General features: G+C 42.7%; 1 protein-coding gene across 1 annotated transcript; it reads right to left on the bottom strand.

Moving 5' to 3' along the window:
* Positions 1-5,700: 5,700 nt before the first annotated feature.
* On the bottom strand, positions 5,701-18,355 carry LOC117405300 (uncharacterized). Its single transcript, XM_059021810.1, has 26 exons — positions 18,340-18,355; positions 18,135-18,259; positions 15,596-15,854; positions 15,385-15,509; positions 13,898-14,876; positions 13,690-13,814; positions 12,889-13,180; positions 12,691-12,812; positions 11,638-11,908; positions 11,442-11,563; positions 10,921-11,146; positions 10,718-10,839; positions 9,817-10,024; positions 9,597-9,718; positions 9,308-9,503; positions 9,111-9,232; positions 8,924-9,023; positions 8,595-8,717; positions 8,230-8,402; positions 7,905-8,002; positions 7,564-7,691; positions 7,133-7,313; positions 6,610-6,754; positions 6,413-6,488; positions 6,015-6,179; positions 5,701-5,856 (listed from the first exon to the last, which is right to left on the bottom strand). The coding sequence occupies exons 3-26, from the start codon at positions 15,840-15,842 to the stop codon at positions 5,720-5,722; spliced, it is 4,605 nt and encodes a 1,534-aa protein (XP_058877793.1). The 5' UTR covers positions 15,843-15,854; positions 18,135-18,259; positions 18,340-18,355; the 3' UTR covers positions 5,701-5,719.
* Positions 18,356-18,557: the final 202 nt, after the last annotated feature.

Genomic DNA, 18,557 nt, shown 5'->3' with positions numbered 1-18,557 from the left:
GGGCCATACCATCACTTCCAGGACTCCTTGTTCTTCTTTACGCTGATGATAGTTCTTAATGACTTTCGCTGTATGTTTGGGGTCGTTGTCATGCTGCAGAATAAATTTGGGGCCAATCTGATGCCTCCCTGATGGTATTGCATGATGGATGAGTATCTGCCTGTACTTCTCAGCATTGAGGAGACCATTAATTCTGACCAAATCCCCAACTCCATTTGCAGAAATGCAGCCCCAAACTTGCAAGGAACCTCCACCATATTTCACTGTTGCCTCTAGACACTCATTCGTGTACCGCTCTCCAGCCCTTCGGCGAACAAACTGCCTTCTGCTACAGCCAAATATTTCAAATTTTGACTCATCAGTCCAGAGCACCTGCTGCCATTTTTCAGTCCAGTTATTTCTGATATGAACTTGCGGATGTGCAAATTGCATGAGAGCTGCTGGTTACTTTGCATATAATCAAAAATGACCTTGGTAAAGTGCCACTTTTATCTTACTGTACATTCTCCACTTTCACATTTAAAAGAATTCATTGATGAAGTACATTAACTAAGTTATCTTGCTAATTTTTTAAATGTCCAACTGTAGGCTTGGATAATTACTATATATAGCCTATATCCTTATATTGGAAAATTGAAGTCTTAATGAAACTGTACTCAGGTCTCATTATCCTATTTCCTGGGTTTTTTTTTTGTTTTATTCATTCAGGAACAATATCTTCATGGGTGGTGATATTCATACTCCCAATCAACAGTGCCCTCAACCCAATCTTGTATACTCTGACCACGAGTTTCTTCAGAGAGAAAGTGGAACTGTAAACCTTTTGTTTTGGCTACTGCACCTGTAAATAATCGTGTGCATTAGTGCTTAACCTGCAACTTCTTCCTTCTGAGTCTCTCTTCCTGTTAATAACAACTTGGGCCGTGATGCTACCCTGTCACACTTGGTGTCAGAGTGGGAAATATTGAAAAAAGAATAAAAAAAAAATTCAGTTATTCAGAAATTAATTTCCACTTGGAGTGGTAGAGTCCAGGTTGCTTAGTAAAATTACATTGCATCTTATCATTATAATTGCTGTGGCCAACATATTTTTATTTAGTTCTCTGACGCCCTCTGCTGGACACCTATTTTCCTAGTGAAAGTACTATCCTTGCTTGATGTCGAGGTTCCAGGTTCAGTAACTGAGTCTTTTTGAAGTGCTGTACACTGGTTGGACAGACACCAGCATTGTGTAGCACAAATGCTTTTCATCACCACAAGGCATTTGTCTCGCAATTGGAATCCTGTACGTCTCTGTTAAGTTTACTACAAATACCCACTGCAAACTGACCCTGTACTTTTAGAAATACAACAAGCAATTGTCTGTTATTACCCTGCCTGACAATAGTAGAACTACACTAAATTTGGTCTGATTTGACGGGGAAAATATACTTTTCTCAGTTTCCCGCCGCTTCCTCACAGGTGTAATCCAATGCTAAATTATTATTTGTTTGTTTATTTAGCAGACGCCTTTATCCAAGGCGACTTACAGAGCCCAGGGTGTGTGAACTATGCATCAGCTGCAGAGTCACTTACAATTACATCTCACCCGAAAGATGGAGCACAAGGAGGTTAAGTGACTTGCTCAGGGTCACACAATGAGTCAGTGGCTGAGGTGGGCTTTGAACCAGGGACCTCCTGGTTACAAGCCCTTTTCTTTAACCACTGGACCACACAGCCTCCTATTTTTCAGTATGAAATGCTACGTATGCCGTCACTGTAAGAGTTGGGGTGGGGGAGGGCACTGCCTCCATATCCCCTGCTGTAATTCAATCCTTTAAAGAAAGGGTGGATGCTGTGTGGATACCTGTTTTCAGGATGGTGATTTGTTGGCTCATTAAATGGGTAACTTTAACAGTGATTTGACTTACTAAGATATTCAGCAGATGTGGGTTTAGACTCACTCCCTACAGTCTTCTATTAGCCATGGGGGAATAAAGTGTATCTATCTGCAACCAGCTGCTGTCAGCTCTGTGTGTGAAATAATATACAAGAGGAAAGGATTACACTGTCTTAAGGTTTTACAGTTTGTTCCAAATGTTCCCAAAGTTGTTGTGGGTCAGGGATTGGTGGTAAAGAATAACAAGTGAGATTTATTAATTGGAGGGCCAAAGTTAATCTATTTTAAACCTCATACCGCAACAGTGGCACAGTCCTGCTCTCCTTCACAGTCGTGTTAAAGACCAAATGTGACTTGGAGCTGAATGAAACCGAGCAAAAGACTCAACATTCTCAAACCTAATTCACAGTTTTTAGAGGTATGAATACACCTGTATTAACTAAAGTCAATTTAAGATGTTTCTTAACTACAGTTTTATAATTGAACAGGCCATGGGGAATATTAAGAACTAATTATGCTCTATAAACTAGTGATTAACTAAAACATGTGTCACGACACTCCAATTGCCGGATCTCAAACCATTAAGACAGAGTGTGATAGAGTTAACTGACAAGCACATGGTTTACTGTAAACTTTGCCAAAGTCCAGGATGAATGGCCGTGTTCCAGTTCCAGTTCCAGACCACTAGCACATATATGTTTTAAATGTGTGCTTTGCCCCAACCTGTAAGTTAAGTCCTTGTGACAGAAATACAATGATTCTTGGTTGCAAATCTCCCTCCCAACCTGTGAGGGCGCCAAGCAGCGAGAACAGAGTTCTTTGGACGGGCTGCTCTGACAGTTTTTTCCTAGGGTCGGGATGTCGGGCAGTCTGGATGAAGGCGAGACTCCTTTGCAAGAACGCATTGACCCGGAAGGGAAACGACGTGGCAGCCGCAGAGTGGCGAGGCGGTAGCACTCGTTAACCAAGGGGTCATATGTGACAGGTTTATTGTTTTCCAACAGTTTCTTATTACAAGTGCTACAGATAAGTAAATAACTTCATCTTCCTGAAAACTGTTTTCAATATGTAGTTGCAGGTTTTGCATCATGTGTTTTCCACATACTTTTTTTTTGAGTAACACTTTTTCTATTTGTGTGAAAAGAAACATTTCTAAGAATAAACCATTAGTTAAAACAAAAAAAGGAGCTAGCTTTAATTTACCTATGCCTTTACAACAGAGTATGCAAATAGCTTTATAAAAGTACCACAATATTTCAACAGTATGCAAATGATGTAACGGTCTGAAACTTGTACATCTGTTGGGTTCAGTTAATGGTTTCAACTGCTGAAAGAGTTCAAACAAACTGTAGACTGAGTCTGTGTTTGTGAACATGCAGCCTGGGTCTGCATTAACCTTTACTACTTTTTCCAAAGCAGGAGGAATACATTTGAGCCATAAATATAGCAAATTTGAGTTAATTACATTTTAAGACAGGATTAATGAGTATATTACATTTACTATTACATAGAAATACATTCTATATCTCTTGTAACTTGTTTTGCCTTGTTAGAGTGATCACTTATACAATGCATACTTGGAGACATTTTCTGTAAACGGATCCAAGAGACACAGATGAATACATAGTTAAGGTAATCGTGTCTTAGCTCCGATTGCATCATTACAGTTTCCTACAAGAGACTATTATTAAGGAGAGCTATAGTGAATTCTTTGCCACTCGGTTCTGAATGAAGTAATTCCAGATGGTGCCGGTTATTAACACTTTCAGTCAATGATGTCCCTCTATCTCTTTAATTTGCTCATCTGCTTTCCCATGAGGAGTGAGACAGCATAGCATGCTGCCTGCACCAAGCAGACAAACACAATCCATCCTATTTACTATACCTTCTCCAGCAACAGAAAAAATGCAAGAAGTGTATTATTTCAAGTAGAGGCTTATATATCATTTTTATCTTTTTATTGTTGAACAGCATATTGAAAAGTGAGAATACACAAATACAGCCACTGTAAAAAAACCCTAAAACCATCTGCAGTGCACTGCAAAATGTCTATTGACAAAACTTGTTTTAACAAATGTTTTGTTAAGGAGTGTTAAAGACCATTTTGATTACATAAATCACACATGCAGTTCTTAATCCTTTATGAACAGTTTACTGTTTTTGTTTTTGTTTTTTTTAAAGCATTTATTTACAACAGTTTTGATTAAGGCCAATTGCCTGAGGTTTTTTTTTTTATATATATTTTTCAAAACCGCGGCAGTAGATTAGATCCACAGCCATGTCGACCAATATAATTCAGAATGTATTCTATTGATTGTGTACTGTATATTTTTAGTGCATCCACTGCATTATCTAGTCAACGTAATCCCTTATTTTGTTGTGTGTACTTTTACTGGTATGAAAGGATCATTAAATAAATAACTTGTACCAGTAATGCAAACCTGAAGGTGAAGTATTCACCAGAGACTACTGGAACTGTGGGAATACACACATCTGATTAGGAATATATCAAAAGAAAGCAAGACGAGAGAATTTGAGATTTCCATGGGAGGCCTGGCCAACTGCTAACCTTCGTGTAAATGTTGCAGTCCCCATCATACAATGTAACATAGCACATACTTCAATCCAATTATATATATTTTTGTCCTTGTTTTTTCTGTCTGTAGAACCCCCCCCCCCCCCATTAAGAAATATGAGTTACATGACCACATCTGTGACCCAGGGGCCTGAACTAGGATATATCAAAACCTTTATAAAACAAAAAAACCAAACAAAAAAAAAAAATAGTATGCATCCAAAATGTCTGTTCTTTACAGCCTGTGTCCAAATAGCGCCAGGCTCCACATTCCTGTCATTTTTTGTAGAGAAGTCAATCAACTCACACTCCATAATGTAAGCGCTACCTCCCTCCAAGCCATTTGGTGTCACATGCTGAAGTGTACCACATTAGTGGATGGCATCATCTTGTTTTGTTAGGCTTTTTACTGGAATAACTTTAGTACTTGTGGAAGACTGGTATATGAAGTAGTAAGAGTGTCATGTCATTGTTCTGTATGAATTTCAGAGACAGCGAAGACAGATGACAAACACTAGTGCCACGTGTATTCCCGCTGAACATGACCACACAATCATTTTTTTATTGTATATATCAATTCCACACCCCCCCCCCCCAAAAAAAAAAAAACCCTACACTTCCAAACATTGGCATGCAAATATGTTGCTTATGTAAAAAACTAGTCCTGCGATATGACCGAGTCATCGGATGACTTCTGTCTGCCCTCAATTCAAAGCCCTGACAGCATAGAAGTAGCAGCCGCTCTAGTTACAATTGTCCAGCACCAAACAAACATTCAGGGAATTGTAGGCAGTGTCAAGATGGCATGACTGCCCTTTTAAAAAGAAGGGCTACACTTGCCTACTTCACAGCAGTTTATTGGCCCTTTGTCATGGCTGCTACACCATTCCAGAAGCAATACATTTCAAGTGTTGGACCAAGTAATTTAATATTTGGATAAACAGACAAGTAGCGAACCCTTATGGCACTAGTGAAGTACACAGCAAGTCAATGTTTCTGGTGTTCCAGCAAGTGGCAATGTATCAACTCCCTTAGTGGCACCAGCTGAAGTGGTCTCGAGTACTTTAAAAACAATGCAGCCATTACATCAGGGCATTAAAACACAAACCTCACTGAAAACAAAAAGCAAATCTGCTAGTGTACGGTAAAAGGCAGTTCCTACTTGACTTATTGTGCCCCCCACAAATATTTGGGGGAAGTAGTTTAATTTAGTTGGCAGGGGAAATAACCCACAAGGAGGAAACAATTTCAAGATCAAGGTTTATTCAAGTTAGAGACTGCTTCTCTGGGACATGACAATTTGCAAGACAACCCATTTTTTTGAGGAAGAGCATTAGAAGAGATACCGAGACCACCAAACCAAGCAGCCCCAGGAAACCATGGAAGCGAGTCCAGTGCTTCTCTGCAAGAAGAAGAAAATAGTTACTGGCAAAGCATTTTGGTGATCAAGTGAGGAACAAATGAAGCTTCAGCCCAAGCCAAAATTAGAGCAACCTCCATCTTAAGAGAAGACATCAAAAGGACAGTCCTGCTTTAATAAACATGATCTCAATCACTTACCCGTTTGTTCATGGGGCACATTCTCATCCAAAATAAAGGTTTCTACACCGACAGCGATGAGGCCGGTATGACCAGAAGCAGCTCGCTTGACTACGTTTGATTTCCCAGGACAGGGCTTTCGTGCACAGCGCCCTCCCACACCAAGATCTACTGGAACAGGCATATCTGTGGAAGGAGAGAGTTATCTGGAACATTATCAAGTGGTATAACTATTGCCCAAAACTTGTTAACCAGGGGAGCAGAACTTAAACCAAACAAATACTTCAGGGGAAGTCTCAAGAGCAAGATGGAAGACTTCATGCAATAAAATGGAAGGCTTGACCTAAAAATAACCAAACTACAAAAGGACTAACATCCTCGGAAACTGTGGGTCCAGGTAGTGCTTTTCAGGAACATACCTCTCCCATCAAAGCATCCTTCATTACAAACACGGCGTTCAGGAGAACAGACTTCAGTTGAACACATAAAATAGATCTGAAAAGAAAGTAAATGGAGCTAGAGCAGCTGTAGATCTGCATTTGTCTAAAATACCATTTCTGACTAGGCATTTGGAGGCAAGCTTGAGTATACGATTGGACCACTATAAGAGACTCACTTCCTCATCCAAATGCTGCTTGGTCTTGTAGTCCAGGAACTGGAAGCTTTGTATTTCAAAGCGTCGAGTGTGCTTGGATACAGGCATGTTATTGTATTTCACATGGAGGCCAGCAGCACTGCTGTAATCCAGGATGTTTGGACAACTGTGGGGTAGAAATTCAGAAGGGAGTCAGACAGCTGCCAACTAGGAGGCTTGACGTGCATGGCAGCCATATTGCCACACTAGCAGCTGCGGCAATCTAAATAGCATGCACAGATTTACTTCAAGTGTTTGCAGCCAATAGTATTGGATAATCTGAGCCACTCCCTTAACCTGTTGCTGAACACACTAATCCTACACAAAAAACAGCGCAAATACAAGTAGGTGCTGATACAGCCATTGAGTGGGTAAGGGTATGAAGGGTTGATCTCCGAAGGAAAGGTCAGCAATTTGGTCACTGGTCATATCCGGCATGTTGCTTTGTCCAGACAAATTGAGACAGCAGGATATTTGAACACCGTCAATGATACAGGATACTCACCCTTCATAGAGGATCACCCAGGCAGCTTGAGAGGACTGGGGATAGGCGATGCAGTAGTGGACCAGCAGAACTACATTGGGGTCAGGAGGGTTTACAAGCTGCACTTCCAGATACACCTTGCTGCCAAGCAAGAAGCTCAGGGGCAGATGGGACTGTGGGTAGAAGCTGGTGTAGCTGGTGTCTGCAAGAGACAAGTGTTTAGAATAACCAGACACCAAGTACATCGCTCTGAATACACCAGCCATTGAAAGGAGACTTCAGCCAGTCAAATCTAGCAGTCATTATGGGACATGATGCCCAACATAGAGCTACAGCTCCACAAGACCAAATGGGAGAAGTTATATTGAAAGCCATTACCTTCATCAAATACACCATGTTCTTATTAATACAGTGAAAAAAAAAAAAAAAAAAGGTTAGACATGTTCAATTACCTGTGGCAATCCTTAACCGAACCCCTAGCGAGCCAAAAGCCAAGGCTGCTGATGGAGGCGGTGGGTTCACCACCAAGTAACCAGTGCTGGCCAAACTTCCTTTAGAATAGCGACATTCCACATATAAACTGCAGTGCAGAGGAGACAGTGAAGATAAAGAATCAATTTAGTTACCAGTTGGCACAGATGTTCCATTCAGTGACAAAACCATGGAGGGCTTTTACTCCGATCATGGGGGCCCAACCCACCCATTACAACCAGCAAAAGTATGCTGCAAAATAGGTTTCTTTCAGCAAGAGGGGTAACTGGCTGCCTGTTCCCAGCTTGTGTAAAAGAATTACCGAAAAGGGCCATCTCTGGTAATTTGTCCATACACCTGCTGGTTCCCCCGAACCAAGCCTTGAACTTCAGCAAGATAGATTGTAGTCTCTGCCACCGTCTACAGAAAAGAAAACACAAACAAACCCAAAAGCTTGCGGGTGAGAACACTGAAGGAGGATTGTCAATCAACTGGGCCAGCCCAAAACTAGCAGTAATGCATTAGATTAGCACCCTCCCACCACCCCTTAAACACAGCTATAAATAAGGACTGTAGCCTAAAGTCCTAGTACTAACCTTTGTGGTAAAGTAGTGACAAAATTGCAAACCCCAGAGGAGTGAACTTACAAAGACATGTGTCCCACAGCCAGTCACAGGAAGTTTGAAGATGGCAAAGTCTGGCGTGCAGATGACTGGGGCACATGATCGGTTTCCTGCAATTACTAGACTGCCAGGATCGATTTCTGGCTTGGTTGAGGTGCGGTATATGGAGAATACAAAATGGCCATCTGCAGTGCACGCTGAAAAGCAAAGAATATACTCGAATGCAAATAGTGAAACCTTGTGAAAGTCAGTTTCCCTGAAGGACCAGGTCAATTATAAAGCTCCTCGCCCTCCCCAAATACTCCACAAGTTTTCCTATACAAGCTATTCAGTTAATCTGGATTCTTAGGAGATGAGCAGTGCTATATCAGAGCAAAACCAAGCCATACCATCCAAAGGATAGTAACACTGGGAAGTTGTTGCATCCACACAACAGCCATTGGCCACACAGAGTTGTGGATCAGCATTAGGTGGACCACAAGCAACCTGCTGACTTCTTGGTATCTTGCACCCTGCAAAACAGTAAATGTAAATGTTTCAGGTTGTATAGGGAAGACCCTGTAGTTTAGGTTTTACCATCTCAGGTAGGGAAGTCCTCAACTAACGCACATTGTATATCGAGTAAAAGCAACACGATGCAGCAACAGCATTTGGCAGAGAAGCAGCACCAGACTTGAGCACTCCTGCATTATGAAGTGTCCAGTGAATAAACACTTACCCTCACGTGGTACTAGACCAGGAACAGGACACTTGGCCTGTATATCTCCTCGCTCCCCAGTAAGAGTTGTGTAAAGGACTCTCAGGATGTAGACGTTGTTCTAGAAGAAGTGGAAAGAGTTGCTCGTTGACAGTATTTTGATCACCAATACAGATGGGGAATACAGCTGCAATTGCCCTCTGCTTACCAGTATCTTAACATTGCAGGCCTTGTAAGGAGCGGTCAAGATGTTCTTGCCGTTCCCCCTCACCAAACTGTAGCCACAAGTCTTGGGAGCACTGGTAACAGCTACCAAGTTGTTGGATTCATCTACAATAGATGCCACATTTAGAGCATGCTTTCTGTTTTACAGCACCCAAATTACTGTGTACCAAGCCAACTCACCCATTAACTGGATATCTTGTAGCAGTCCCCCAGGAAGTTCCACTGTCATGCAAGTATCACTGCAGAACACAGAAACCCCAATGGGAGGGAGCGGCGACCCTGTTGGTAAAGCTGCACTGGTTGGACATTTCATCTGCACCAGTACCCTTCTCCCAGCAAGGGTTACATATGCTAGAGTCAGCATATAATTCCCATTCTGGAAGAGAATTAAGGGAGGGGAGAGAACAAGTGAGGATATTTACATGCATAGGAATTTTAAAAGAAACAGTACAGAAAGCTAAATACTTACCAGCATCTTCACATCACAGGCCGTGTAAGGGGTTGTGAAGATGTTCTTTCCTCTCCCATGCACCAAGCTGTATCCACACTTCCTGGTATCATCTTTGACAGTTACCAGAGTGTTGGATTTATCTGCAAGAGGCAAGATTGCCATGAGATTGGGTTTCCAGGGTTATCCTCATTGCCCAGCAATTTGGGAGGGAAGTTATCTGGGCCAAGGCACAGCTTACCTATCAGGGCTACTTGTTCAATTGGTCCTTCAGGCAGCTCTATTGTCATGACGGAGGCTTTGCAGACAGTGGGTATTGTTGGTTTTCTAGCAGTGGTTGTAGAGGAAGGTGTTTTTGTGGGTGCTGCAGCACTGGTTGGGCATTTCATGTGAACATAAACTTGTTGCCCAGAAGTTGTATAGCGGAGGGTCAAGATGTAGTTCTCATTCTAGAACAAGGAGGAAGTTGGCTTCAAAATGTATAACCAGGAAACAAGCAAACTGCAGGCTTGGGGTAGTAGTCCAGACACATTTTGGTCATGTCAGCAGGTGTCAGAAGTGACATGCTTTGAAGCAAAGACCAGAAAATCTACTAGGCCAGTGTTTTGCAACAATGCCTTCAATTTGATGTCCCATTTTAGTGGGACAACACTTCCCTGGACTAGACTCAAAACAAATCAGTTTACATCCCAAGCCTGCAGTGTGTTGAAGTTTCAGGATGGAGCTGCGCTTTGGTTCAAAACAATACTGCCACCAAGGTGCATTATGCCATGTCCAAATACCAGACGTCACTTCAAATTTCTATGGATTTGGTTTAATCATATTTCCTGGAGAAGGAGTTTGGTCAAGAAATGGCAGGTTACCCATCTGCCTGTGCGCTATTTCTCCAAACCAAAACTATCTTCGATAGAACCTTGGGCTAAGCAGCCCTAAAACAGGGTTCAAAATGATTACATGTCAAAGCTTAGGTCTGTCCATTGTTTATTATGTAAATTACCCAAATAAAAAAGCAACATACAATGGACCATGCAGCTTCATGCAATTAACCAATATGCAAATAAGTGAATTCTACAAATTTATATATAACACATACCATTGTTCAGGTCTGTTTTAAAATCCCACACCTCCCTCCCCATGATTACCAGTATCCTGACATCACAGGCTTTGTAGGGGGTTATGAAAAGGGTCCTTCCACTTCCCTGCAGCAAGGTGTAGTTGCAGTACACAGGAGCCTTGTTGACAACTACCCATTTGTTGGAATAATCTACAAAGAAAGAAAAAAGTTACCACAAGATACCGACTGCCATGGACACATTTGCAGGGGTCTACCAAAACTCCAACTCGCCTAGAAGCTCCACTAGGTCCAGAGAGTCCTTGGGCAGCTCCACCATCATGCCGGAGGAGTTGCACACCACATCTGGTGCTGGGGGGGTCCTTGTTGATTTCCTGGTCGTGTGTGTAGTTGCAGGTGCTTTTGTTGGTTCTCCTGCACTGGTTGGACATTTCATCTGTACATGCCCTACTTTACCATCAATTGTTGTATAGCGCAAGGCCAAGAAGTAGTTCTCATTCTAGAATTCAATTTGCATATAAAAAAAGGTTTAGGGTAAAAGGAAAGTAAAATCACAAGCAGAAACTGGAACCAGCTAATCCCCAATGAGGGTCTTGAGTACTTCATACAACATTAGGAAATCCAAGACCAGCACCCCCCCTCCCCCATCTGTTTTGTGAGCACTACTTTGGGTTCATTCTCTACCCATCCCCCCCCAATGGTATTAGACCACTACCTAGCAGAAAACACCTTTACAGCTGTGCATTTACAGTCCAAGTTTGAACAGAAGTCGCTTATTTGGTTAAATGGATTACCAGAATCTTGACATCACATGCTGTGTAGGGGGTTTTGAAGAGGTTCCTTTCTCTGCTCCGAATCAAGGTGTAGTTGCAATCCTCAGGAGCATCAATGACAGCTACCCACTCGCTGGATTCAGCTACAAGAGAAGAGTGCATAAAATTCCCTAGTGCCCTTAAGTTCATCCACATAGAAGCAAAACACCCAACTCACCTAGAAGCTCTACTAGTACCAGAGGTTCCCTGGACAGCTCCACCACCATACTAGAGGCTGTGCAGACCACAGTTGGCTCCCCACTAGTGGTTCTCATGGTTGTCTTCGTAGCAATTCCAGTGATCCTTGTCGGTTTGGTTTGCTCCCATGTAGTGGTCGTAGTTGTTGGGGCTTTTGTGGGTTCTCCAGCACTGGTGGGGCATTCCATCACCACATACCCTTTTTTGCCACCAGTTGTCAGATACCATATTTTCAAAACATAGTTGTTATTCTAGAACAAAGAAAATATGTAATACCAAATTGATTTCAATGGTCATACAAGATGGAAATATGAACATGAACTTACTTCATTTAATAGGAGAGGAAAGCAGAGCAAGTTGGCCCAATCATACCATTGCCTAAACTTTGTATACCGAGCATCAAAAGAAACTTCACTATTAGTACACATTTTCAAAAAATATATAAAATGGACATTGACAAAATGTTTATGGTTTCTTGAATCATCATTATTCTTGACCATGACATGCTTCAGTGACAGACTTAAGCATATGCACTTAGTGACAGTTTATTGGACACGGGATATGGAGCGATTTCAGCTGTTGCAAGCTTGAATAAGAGAAGAAATTGCAGAAGAAACAAACAATATGCCACGTTGGTCAAGAGAGCAGTGCCTTTGTGCAATCGGCATGTTGGAGGCTGGACTAGGGCAGTGTACTGTGGCTCACTGTCTTGGGTGCTCACAGCCGGCAATTTCAAACCTGGCGAGGACGGTAGAACCAGACACTGTCCACGATCTGGGGAGACCAAGAGTCACAACACCTGCCCAAGATTGACAGATCATTTTGCAGCATCTTCGTGAAGTCAATAGTGAATCAGCACAAAAAAAAAGTCACTGCACCTGCTCAAAACAGATCACATCTAGTGAATTTTACCTAAATATTTGATGCTCAGTATATGAAGCTTCAATAACAAAAAACACAGAAGTTTATTGGTTAGGAGAGAGCATACAGTATGGTGTTGAGTAGTTAGGCGAGCTTGGACAAAAATGATTACCAGTATCCTGACATCACAGGCCGTGTAGGGGGTTATGAAGAAGTTCCTTCCCCTTTCCCGAGACAAGGTGTAGTTGCAGTACTTGGGAGCATCAACGACAGCTACCCACTGGTTGGATTTATCTACAAAGAAAAAAGGGAATTACCAGTCTCCATTAGTGTCACACGAAGCCCCTCAAATTAAACAAGCCTAACTCACCTAGAACCTTAACCAGTCTTAAAGGTTCGTTGGGAAGCTCCACCACCATATTGGAAGCTGTGCAGACCACATTTGTAGGGGCCTTGGTAGTCTTCCCGCTGGTGGTTCTGGTTGGCTCCCCAATGGTGGTTCTGGTTATGGTCAAGCTCCCGCTGGTGGTTCTGGTTGTCCTGGTCAGCGCCCCAATGGTGGTCTTGGTAGTCTTCCCACTGGTGGGAATTGGACATCTCATGTGCACGTAGCCTCCGTTAGCAGTGGTAATGTAGAGTAAGGTTAAGATGTAGCTTCCATCCTGAAAGTGAAGGAACAGAACTACTTGAAAGTGGAAGGACGTTATGCTTAGATTTTTCCATTGCAGAGCTACCGACATCACACGCAGTGGAAGTCACTAAATGCCAAAAGATTTGCACAAAACGGTATTAAATAGAACAGTACAGCTGTACCGCTAGATTTTGTAAATATCTAGGAAGGTCTAAAAACAATTGCAGATTATAATTGACTTGGTTAAATTAGTTCTATTGAAAGGGGGGTGGGGGGTAATATAAATTTGCCAAAGAGATCTCATTTAAGGATAGTTCTCTAGTTTGTTTGGGGTGCCGAAACAGATTCTGTGCAGCTTGGTGCTTGCTCAACTTCACAAAATAGCCAGTGGAGAACCACCTGTACCCATACCGAGCACTCACGGGTCAGATGTGCTAGTGAAGGGGTATTAGTCAGCAAATCAGAGAAAAACAATAGTTTTATGTAGGTTGTAGTATTAGAGCTCAAACTCCAGATTAGCGTACAATGTACGATTCCTACCTGTATCTGGACATCACAAGCCCTGTAGGGGGTTGTAAAGAAGTTCCTGCTGCCTCCTCCCCGCACCAAACTGTAGTTGCAGTAACTGGGAGCATCACCGATATCTACCCATTCATTGGATGGACCTATAAAAAAAAAAAATAGTTCCATTATCTAGAAAGACAGATCTGTTCCCTCCCAAAAGTATTTGGGCCAAATTCAAACTCACTCAATACTAGAACTTGAAGCAACTCCGAGGGCAGTTCTACAGTCATGCTGGAGGCTCTGCAGAAAGCAGTGTCAGGGAAAGTTGGCATTGTAGGTTTCCAAATAGTTGTGGTTTTGGTCAGCTCCCCAATGGTGGTTCTGGTTGTCCTTGTCCTCCCGCTGGTTGGCTTCCTGCTGGTTGTTCTGGTAGTCTTGGTTGGCTCCCCAATGGTTGGCTTCCTGCTGGTTGTCCTGGTGGTCTTCCTGCTGGTTGTCCTTGTCCTCCCACTGGTTGGCTTCCCGCTGGTTGTCCTGGTGGTCTTCCTGCTGGTTGTCCTGGTGGTCTTCGTTGGCTCCCCAATGGTTCTGGTGGTCCTGGTAGTCTTCGTTGGCTCCCCAATAGTTGTCCTGGTGGTCTTCCCACTGCTGGTCTTCCTGCTGGTTGTCCTTGTCCTCCCGCTGGTTGGCTTCCTGCTGGTTGTCCTTGTCCTCCCACTGGTGGTTCTGGTAGTCTTCGTTGGCTCCCCAATGGTTGTCCTGGTGGTCTTCCTGCTGGTGGTCTTCCTGCTGGTTGTCCTTGTCCTCCTGCTGGTGGTCTTCCTGCTGGTTGTCCTTGTCCTCCCGCTGGTGGTCTTCCTGCTGGTTGTCCTGGTGGTCTTCCTGCTGGTTGTCCTGGTGGTCTTTGTTGGCTCCCCAATAGTTGTCCTGGTGGTCTTCCCACTGCTGGTCTTCCTGCTGGTTGTCCTTGTCCTCCCGCTGGTGGTCTTCCTGCTGGTTGTCCTGGTGGTCTTCGTTGGCTCCCCAATGGTTGTCCTGGTTGTCTTCCTGCTGGTTCTGGTCTTCCCGCTGGTGGTCTTCCTGCTGGTTGTCCTGGTGGTCTTCCTGCTGGTTCTAGTAGTCTTGGTTGGCTCCCTAGTAGTGGTTTTTATTGGACAAGTCATGTGCACGTAGCCTCCCTTAGCAGTGGTAATGTAGAGTAATGTTAAGATGTAGCTTCCATCCTGAAAGTGAAGGAACAGAACTAGTTGAAAGTGGAAGGACGTTATGCTTGTTTTTCCATTGCAGAGCTACCGACATCACACGCAGCGGAAGTTACTAAATATGCCAAAAGATTTGCACAAAATGGTATTAAATAGAACAGTACAGCTGTACTGCTAGATTTTGTAAATATCTAGGAAGGTCTAAAAACAATTGCAGATTATAATTGACTTGGTTAAATTAGTTCTATTGAAAGGGGGGGGGGGGGTAATATAAATTTGCCAAAGAGATCTCATTTAAGGATAGTTCTCTAGTTTGTTTGGGGTGCCGAAACAGATTCTGTGCAGCTTGGTGCTTGCCCAACTTCACAAATAGCCAGTGGAGAACCACCTGTACCCATACCGAGCACTCACGGGTCAGATGTGCTAGTGAAGGGGTATTAGTCAGCAAATCAGAGAAAGAGAATAGTTTTATGTAGGTTGTAGTAGTCAAGCTCAAACTCCAGATTAGCATACAATGTACGATTCCTACCTGTATCCGGACATCACAAGCCCTGTAGGGGGTTGTAAAGAAGTTCCTGCCGCCTCTTCCCTGCACCAAACTGTAGTTGCAGTAACTGGGAGCATCACCAATATCTACCCATTCATTGGATGGACCTATAAAAAAAAAAAAAAATAGTTCCATTATCTACAAAGACAGATCAGATCCCTCCCAAAAGTATTTGGGCCAAATTCAAACTCACTCAATACTAGAACTTGAAGCAACTCAGAGGGCAGTTCTACAGTCATGCTGGAGGCTCTGCAGAGAGCAGTGTCAGGGAGAGTTGGCACTGTAGGTTTCCAAATAGTTGTCATTTCTCCACCAGTGGTTCCGGTCAGTTCCCCACCAGAGGGGCTAGTAGTCTCTGTTGGCTCCCCACCAGTGGTGGGACATCTAATGTCCAAGTACCCTCGTTCATCATCAGCAGTTATGTAAAGCAAGGTCAACATGTAGTTTCCATTCTGAAAGTGAAGGGACACAACAAGTTGAAGACTGGAAGGACTTCATTCCACGACAGTGTACATCTCACCTGCTTCTCAACTCTGGGAGGCTTCCATAGCTGGCAACCATCTTGCCTCAAAAGCCGAGTTTAGTGTTGTTACAGTAAATGTTTAAAAATGTTACTCCAAATCTAAATCCCACCCATATCCATGCTTCCCCGCTTTATTTTAAAACATCTCTTTAGCATTGCACACATTAAATTGTAAAAGGTACCAGAGACCGTGAACGTATCAAAATGCATTGTGAGAAGTTAAACGTTAGTGAGAAATTACCAAGGAGAAGGGCCTAAAGGAAGACTCCCAGTAAATAAAGGGGAGTCGACAGGTCCCTACTGCAATTCACATAACATACCAAACTTTGAAAATCAAATACAATCTCAGTACAACTACCAAATTACACAACTTCAGGAATCATTAAAAAACTTCACATTCAGTAGTGTTTCTATACTCTGTTAAGGAATTGGAAGAACACGCAATTGAAAAGTTCTTGGCTGCTCAAATACAGGATCTCCAGCCCTTCCTGACAAGATAAAACCGTCCCATCATTTAATTTGCTTAACTGCAACAATTTAAAAAGCACACAATGCTCCATCTAAGGTTTGGGTGGTCCAAATTCCTGACCTGGCATTTGCCTCAGTCCGACAGTAAATTTGGCAGCTAAATCTCAGCCATTTTAGCAGCAGCCATGTTCACAATATGCATTACAGGTATTTACTGTCATTTAAAGATCAGATAATTGACTACTGTAGTGAGGAATGGTTTTGAATTGCATATTTTGGACTGGGTTTACGGTTCCAGATTGAGATTTAAATAGTTTTGAAAAATGCTCAGCCCTTCAAGATAGTAGGGCTCAAAGGGAGCTAGGTTTTGTTTCCACTTGGTTCCCCCCCCCTCCCATTTGTTATAAAAGAAATGTGCTGGAACACAAACTGTTGGTATCGTTGAACGGGTGCTGGCAAATAGCTAGCAATCCTTTTGCGTTACCAATTATCCAGAATTAGGAAGGAGAATATATACATAGTAAAACTGCAAACTTCAAATAATTGCACGTCTCCAATAAGCGCCAGGTCTGCTGGGAAATATGGTCAATAAATACCAGATTTCTTAAATGCCAGGTTATGAATACTGAAATAATGAACAAGAAATGTTTACCAATTTAGCGTTTAATATCAGTAAAGTTAATGTGCCGTACATTTGTGCTGCAGGCCTACCTTACATGGTTGTGTTCCAATTCAGAGGGTTGGATAGTGGATTTTACTGTTTTATTACCACAATACATTCTGTTATTACAACATTTTAATGGCGTTGCAGGAATGTTGCAATTTGTCATTTCTATAAATGTGTGCAGGCAGCTTTTTCATGATTGCATCTGAAGTATTTGCAGATGTTCGTGATCTTGCAGAATAAAACACAGAGTCTCGAAATAAGCGCCGGGGCTCCTGGCAAATTTAGCAAGTAAACTTTTACGCAATAGATAAATCATGTAATCAGGGCCGGATTAAGGCATCGTCAAACTGGCATGTGCCTAGGGCTTGAACTCAAGGAGCGGCCCCAAAACGGTTGTGTCTTGCATAAAGTTTCAGCCTCCTGGGTTTCATATTACACGCAAATACCGTTCAGAAACAAGCATTCACATCCAGCGATCATTTGACTACACAATGTACAGGTATGTTTGTTTTACTATTTGTGGACTACTGTGGAGCTACAGTTGGATCAAAATTGAATTACCCTTCATACTACCTCTTTTCAACTTCATATGGGGTTTCTTGGTTGAACTTGCCTTTTTATTCAGCAAATCAGAACATTCATTGCGAGCTGTGGTACAGGATTTAACGTAGGCTTCAGTTTTATTCTGAAATGTGTTTAGCACATCCTACAGTTTGTCAGATTCATGGTCAGTCATAATGTGACTGAATTACCATTTACCAGGTGAAGGGCTAGTAAGAAAAGGCTAGAATGTATAGAGGTGTGCGCATATATGTATGTGGCCATTTGTTCAGGAGTGAAAGTAACATTGAGCAGGTTTCATTCAACTTCATGAATGAACATTGGTTAATTCTATAGGGGGATGGAGATCGGTCACAGCTGTACATTGTGGAATTGGCACATCAAGATTATGTAGTTGGGTACTAAACCACTTCCACTAAATTAATTCCATTTTCTGCCTTCAAATACAAGTGAAGATTAACAATGCTTTTGTCTACAGATCAAAGGGAGGATTACCATACAATGTATTCCTACCTGTATCCGGACATCACAAGCCCTGTAGGGGGCTGTAAAGAAGTTCCTGCCGCCTCTTCCCTGCACCAAACTGTAGTTGCAGTAACTGGGAGCAGCACCGATATCTACCCATTCGTTGGACAGATCTACAAAGAAACCAGATGGACATGAACCACCAAGACTAATCAGGTCCCTCCAAAAATGTTTGAGCCAAATTCAAACTCACTCAATAACAAAACTTGTAGTGAAAACTTGTAGTGACCCAGAGGGCAGGGCTACAGTCATGCTGGAGGCTTTGCAGACAGGAGTGGGAGGGAGAGTTGGTTTTGTAGGTTTCCCAGTAGTCCCTGGCTTTCCAATAGTTGTAGTCCTAGTAGTATGGGTTGTTGTCTCTACTGCTGGACAAGTCATTTGCACCATCCCTCTTATCCCAGTTGCAGTTGT

The sequence above is a fragment of the Acipenser ruthenus genome, unplaced genomic scaffold (assembly GCF_902713425.1).
Source record: "Acipenser ruthenus unplaced genomic scaffold, fAciRut3.2 maternal haplotype, whole genome shotgun sequence".
NCBI lineage: Eukaryota > Metazoa > Chordata > Actinopteri > Acipenseriformes > Acipenseridae > Acipenser > Acipenser ruthenus.
Note: the sequence above shows the minus strand (reverse complement) of the source record. Positions and strands in the feature narration are given on the sequence as shown.